Source organism: Petaurus breviceps, unplaced genomic scaffold, assembly GCF_028583685.1.
Source record: "Petaurus breviceps papuanus isolate PSGF00001 unplaced genomic scaffold, PetGlider_PUasm1.0 90925, whole genome shotgun sequence".
In the NCBI taxonomy this organism is placed as follows: domain Eukaryota; kingdom Metazoa; phylum Chordata; class Mammalia; order Diprotodontia; family Petauridae; genus Petaurus; species Petaurus breviceps.
The window spans coordinates 888,427-894,602 of record NW_027187380.1 but is presented as its reverse complement, the minus strand read 5'-3'; the positions used below and the strand labels follow the sequence as shown (position 1 = coordinate 894,602).

The following is a 6,176-nucleotide window of genomic DNA, read 5'->3' as shown; positions in this document are numbered from 1 at the left end:
ACAGTGAATTCCTCTGATAAAGATATCATTTGTGAGCCAAGATGGTGGAGGAAAGGCAGGGACTTGCCTGAGCTCTCCCCCAGACCCTACAAATACCTTTTAAAATTACTCTAGACAAATTCTAGAGCAGCAGAAACCACAAAAAGATGGAGTAAAACAAATTTCCAGCCTCAGACAATTTGGAAAGTCGGCAGGAAAGGTCTGTTGCACCAGGGTGAGAGAGGAGGGCAGTTTAGCATAAGCCATGCTAGTGCAGACCCAGCCCTAGCAAACCTGGAGCAGGTCTCAAGGTAACTAAAACAATGGATGCAGTGGTGGTTTCCAAACCTCTCAGCCTGCAGACGTCAAAAACAACCTGAAAGAAAACTCTGTCGCAGCTGGGTGAGAGCGGAGCACAGTTCAGTGAAGGTCATGCCAGCACGGCCCTGGCCACAGCAAACCAGGAGCAGGCCTTGGGAATTACTGAGTCAGCAGTAGCAAACTGCTTCCAGAGCTCTCAACCCGCAGACCAACAACTGGTCACAAAGAGATTGCAGGAGTCTTTTTGCTAGCCCTTCGGCAGGACTCTATTGCTCTGTCCATATTCAGATCTGGGTCACAGTCCTGGGTGGCAGTCCCAGGGTGAGGGGGAGCACTAACTTAGCAGAGCTTGCAGCCACAGTAGAGGGGAGAGCCTCCTCACAGCTCTAGGGCAGAATAGAATGCTTGTGGTCACTCACAGATCAGAGCACAGGTCAGGAGAGCAGTGATCACACCTCTCCGATCATTACACCTTGGAAGAATTGAAAACTTACAGGTCCCTAGATGTATCTCTGAAAACAGCTGCACAAAACCCCTGAAACTTGAGACAGTGCCCTCTCCAAAATGGAAGCAGAACCCTACTTTAAAAAGGAGTTAAAAGTCAAGAAATAGGCTAGGAAAATGAACAAACAGCAGAAAAAAATATTCTGACCAAAGATAGTTACTATGGTGTCAAGATAAAACATAGTTAGAAGAAGGCAATAAAGTCAAAGCTCCTACATCCAAAGCCTCTTTATGCTCTTTATCTTTCAAAATTCAGCAAGGGATATATGTCAGTCTCTTCAGCCACATTTCCCACCCAAAAATACAAACACAGCTGACATTTCTATTTTCTATTTTTTTCATACAGGAAAATGAGCTCCAACTGAATAAGAGTCCTAATGAAATCATTGATTTGGAGAGAATCAAGAACCAAGACATAGCCTCTGCGCCATTTGCTAGCATTCTTGGTTCATTGATTATTTCAGGAGAAACCTGAAAAATAAAAGCAAACCAAGATGACGATGCAAAGCCCTCCCACTGACCCAAGAGTGATGTATTTGGAATCTTATAATACTCTGTCATTAAGGTTCAAACCAGATAAGTGGTTCAAGATGCTGGGGGGTGAAGAGAATTTGAACATGCTAATAGAGTTCTTTGAAAAGCTAGACACATTAGTCATGGTGTTCACCCTCAATCAATCAGGACTGGTTATTCCCTGCATTGGCTTTCCATCTTCCCTCAAGACCAAAGGGGCTTATTTTGTAAAGGCAACTCATGAACCTGTCAACAAGTTAAACTACCAGACCCTCCTTCTCTATGGAGACATAAGTCATACACCTGTGGAGCAGCTTATTGCTATAGTAGAAGAGGTAAGTTCATTAAAATGAGTAAATGGTGAGGGTCTAAGAAACTGGAAAGTTCTTTGAGCAATTAATAACTGTCACTTAATGGTTGGTTTTCTGGCAAGCTTGAAGACAAAATCACAACCAACCCCACTTTTGGTCATTTTTGTTCCCTTTCAATCTCTTTCTCCCTTGATGGGATTATAGACTTAACATCCCATTCCTCTCTCCTCTTCCCATTGTATTTAAACCTACCCCACTTTCTGGGTTGTTTAAGGGTGGTTTGGACATTGGTTATGCCTTGTAATTTTTGCAATTTGGAGACTAGGAAGACCATACAGAAAGACTAATGATGCTCAGACATTTATTTCCTAGCTGTGTGACCCTGGTCAAGTCACATAACTGCTGCTTGCCTCAGTTTCCTCATCTATAAAATGGGGATGATAATAATAGCACCTTCCTTCCAGGGTTGTTGTAAGGATTAAATGAGATGATATTTGTAAGGCACTTTATAAACCTTAAAAATCTTATAGAAATGTTGGGTATTAATTGATTAATAGTAAATATCCTGTGTTAGTTTAGTGGCATCCCCAAAGCTAACACTCAGAAACATACCTCATCACAGCATAATTTTGGCTTCTTTATATGAAGCCTATGCTGTTTTTGCATGTGCCTAAATCTTAAGTGTTCTCTCTCTCTCTCCTCAAATTTCCCTAGAACATTTTGTGTGAATCTCTTCTTTGCTCTTATCACACTTTATATAATTTTCAATCTCCTTGCCATATTCTCTTTTAAGAGAATGTCAACAGCTTGAGTACCAGAATTTCTTAAATCTTTGTATCTATAATGCCATAGCAAGTGACTTCTGCATAAGCACTTAATAAAGTTTCCCTGAATTTAATTGTCACTTTCGTGGAGTTCTTCTTGTTACTAGCTACTGTACTTGGGGCATCAGCATCTCTCTGAGAAGACCAACCAATCATCTTTACTGAGGAACTATTCCTAATCTACTTCTTTTGATAGATGGGAGATATTTCCCCCAGAATCCTGTTTGGTTGAGAATTAGAAATCCCGTTATTTCAACCAACTTGCTGATTATGTAGGGAATTTCCTACTCATTCATTAAAACTTCCCTGGATTAGCATAGGCAGTAAATGAAATTTTTAAAATGTGTCTTCCTAGATTATTTATTCTCTGTTCAACGAAAGTGAAAACCTGAGTGGCTGGCCCCGAGTGGTCTCAGAAGATATAGTCCAACAAGCTCACAAACTGAAGAATGAAATGTTTGTGATGGGAGGAAAAATCAAAGGAAAAACTTTGCTTCCCATCCCAGAACACTTGGAGAGTTTGGATGGTTCAGTAGAATCAATGGAAAGGTAATACCTTTCAAGGGTTAACAGAGACCTGATTTATCTTAGACTAAAGAGAACAATTATGTTCGCTGAAGTTATGGGTGAGGCAGTGGGGCACAGAGAGCTGGACCTGTAGTCAGGAAGTTCAGATCTCACCTCGAATGTTTATGAGCTATGTGATCCTAGGCAAGTCACTTAGCTCTCTGAACCTCAATTTCTTAAATCTGTAGTCCTCTGATCAATTTTATCCCAATATATTTGCTTTAAGTTGTTTTTTTTAAGCAATCAGGGTTAAGTAACTTGCTCAAGGTTACACGGCCAGTTTTTTCTGGGTGTGGTGCTAAGTATCTGAGCCCGGATTTGATCCCCAGGTCATCCCGACACTGGAGCCGGTGCTTTTACTCACTGAGCCACCTGGCCGCCCCTTGCTTTAAGTTTTGAAGCTCACTAAATGGGGGAAGGTTGATACATTCCTGAGCCTGTGGCCAGTCTAGATTCCTGAATCTCTAACAAGATTTAAATTTGAAAACTCCTTAGTCTCCATGGTTTAAGTAACACCTCCCCCACCCCATCCTACCCTCACCCCAGACCTGAGCTTTGATTAAAGTTAATACTAACATTGTGTAAAAAGCAAAGGGAGGCTTGATGAAACACACTACAAAGGACATTATGAACTTAGTTCCATTTAGCAGAGTGCTGATAGATGTTTAACAACCAGCTCTCTGGGAGAAGCAACAATTATGCATGGCATACTTTTAAGTTTAATCTGTATTATTATAATTTTCTCCATCACCTTCTGAAGTCTAGATAATCAGTAAAACAATAAATCAAATCCCAATTTGTAGCATTTGCCAGTTTCCAAGATATAATTGCTCACACTGTAAAATTAAACAATTGGCTTTAAGGATAGTGTGGTGGTATAGCAGATAGAGAGCACTAGCTATGTGACCCCTGGACAAGTAACTTCACCCCATTGCCTTCCCCACTGAGAGAGAAAGAGAGAGAGAGAGAGAGAGGGAGAGAGAGAGAGAGAGAGAGAGAGAGAGAGAGAGATGGTTGAAGATGGCTCATATACACCCCTGTTTTTCCTTCCTTTCCCTTCCCATGATCAAAGAAGCCTAGGAAGCTAACCTAATCAACAGACTATCCATTTGTGCTTTGTCTCACATACTCCATGGATGCTTTCTTCATCTCTATCTTTCCTAATCTTGCTCAATTCAGTTAAGGAGCCAACTCCTCCAGGGAGCTTTCCTGGATTCTGCCCTCCTCACAGTTGCCCCACCTGCCCCTAGCTAACAGTGTTCTTTCCTCAAATTTTCTTAGAGCACTTTGTCTCTAGGTCTTTCCTTTGTCCCCATCTACCTTACTTTTTATTGTATTTCTAACTCAATATAGATTTCATATTTTAAAATAAATATAGATTTAATATCAAACAAAATAGATATGATATTAAATAAATATGAATAGATTTAATATTAAACAATAAATATAAATATATTCAATATCAAACAATAGATATATTTAATATTTAAACAATAAATATACAATAACATATAAGTATTATATATTCACACATATGCATATGTTTTGAATCTTCCTTAGCAGAATGTAACCTCTTTGAGGGGAGACTCCTGGCACAACTCCTGGTACATTTTTGGAGGGGGAGTGTTGTGATTTCATTAGTATGTCATATTCTTTGTATGGAAAAGTCCCTCTGCTGGTGAAAATCAACAACAGGGTCTTGGAAAGTTGCCTAGGGGCAGTAAGAGGTTAAGTGACTTCCCTGAGGGTCCTAAAGGTGGTATGTGTCAGATATAGGACTTGAAATCAGATCTTCCTCACTCTAAGTCTGGCTCACATGGTCATCCATAAGCCTAACACATAGCAACTGCTTTAAGCATTTTTATTGAATTGACTTGAAGTGGGTGAGGATGTGCCTTTTAGGGAAAAGATGTTTCAAATAGCCCCCAAGAAGAGCAGGGCAAACAGAGGCACAAGTCTCCTCTGAGAATAGCTGAATATATGTATTGATTTTATTAGGCAAGTAATTTACAATATGACTGTCTATGGCTTTCAGATTACCCCCATCATTGGACAATGCATTGTTACATGCTATTGAAACCATAATCATAGACTGGTCTCACCAAATCAGGGATGTCTTGAGTAAAGACTCAGCTCAGCCTCTGCTAGATGGATTGCACCCCTTGCCACGAGTAGAATTTGAATTTTGGCATGCCAGGCTGATAAATCTGAATTGTATTCACGAGCAGGTAAGACAAGTTTTCTTCCTGCCCCATTGAAATCTTTCATATTTGTTATCACCAGATTAAAGGGTGATTAAAGTGAACACAGGCTCTATTCTTATATTTGTAGGTTGTTCTCCCTTCCCAAGAAGAAAAGCCTTGGGAAACTGATACTACAGGGTGGGGGCACATACCTCCTTTGTTGAACAGAGCCATAACTAGCAACTTTTGCAATATTTGGCAAACAACAGGAAATAAGCCCTCAATTCAGTTGGAGATGGTGGCAGAGACCCAAGTCCCTATAAGGCTGCTGCTCGGTAGTTAACTACGGGGTGGAAAGGAAGCTGCCTTCTTATTTTTACTATTTTTTAATTTAACTAATTATTCTCACTAAGTAGGTGTTAAGCTCAATTATTTCTATGTTGTTGAAGGACTGAATGTTCTATTAATACCCCATTATCTGAATACCTGTGATAGTAATGGCAATTAAAGATTCCCCAGAATTGGCTTGGTTTTCAAATTGATTGTGTTAAAACCCAGAGCTTGTTAATCCCACCTGTGGGATGGGCTTGTTGATGTGAAAAGAAAGTCCTGAACTGGGAGGAGCTGGTGACGTAATTTGGAGAGACACAAGAGAGAGGCAGAAGACCTTTTTTTGGAAGCAGCACCTTGTGGAGAGAGAGAGACTAAGAGAATTGCTGGTGGCCGCTTTGAATTGCCCTGGACTTTTGAGACCTGCCCCCTGAGCTGCCAAGGACTGAGGAGACATGGCTGTTTTGCTGGTACTTTGTCTGTCTGTTTTGATGTTGTTTTGCCAGATTTGTCCACTGGTGAAAGACAGTCCTGTTGTTGAAGAAGTCCTGGAACCTGGCTTTTGGTTAAGAAGCCCTGAGACTGTCCTGCAGACAGAGAGTGAATACTGTCCACTGGTGAAGGACAGTGCTGTTGTTGCAGGG

The 6,176-nt window shown here is 40.7% G+C and overlaps 1 protein-coding gene across 1 annotated transcript in view; it reads left to right on the top strand.

The window, feature by feature from the left end:
- Nucleotides 1-1,298: 1,298 nt before the first annotated feature.
- DNAH17 (dynein axonemal heavy chain 17) overlaps nucleotides 1,299-6,176 on the top strand; it is a 280,684-nt gene continuing 275,806 nt past the window's right edge. The window contains exons 1-3 of the mRNA XM_069076039.1: nucleotides 1,299-1,652; nucleotides 2,808-3,001; nucleotides 5,055-5,247. Of these exons, the coding sequence (XP_068932140.1) occupies nucleotides 1,299-1,652; nucleotides 2,808-3,001; nucleotides 5,055-5,247 (741 nt within the window). The remainder of the gene's footprint in view (nucleotides 1,653-2,807; nucleotides 3,002-5,054; nucleotides 5,248-6,176) is intronic.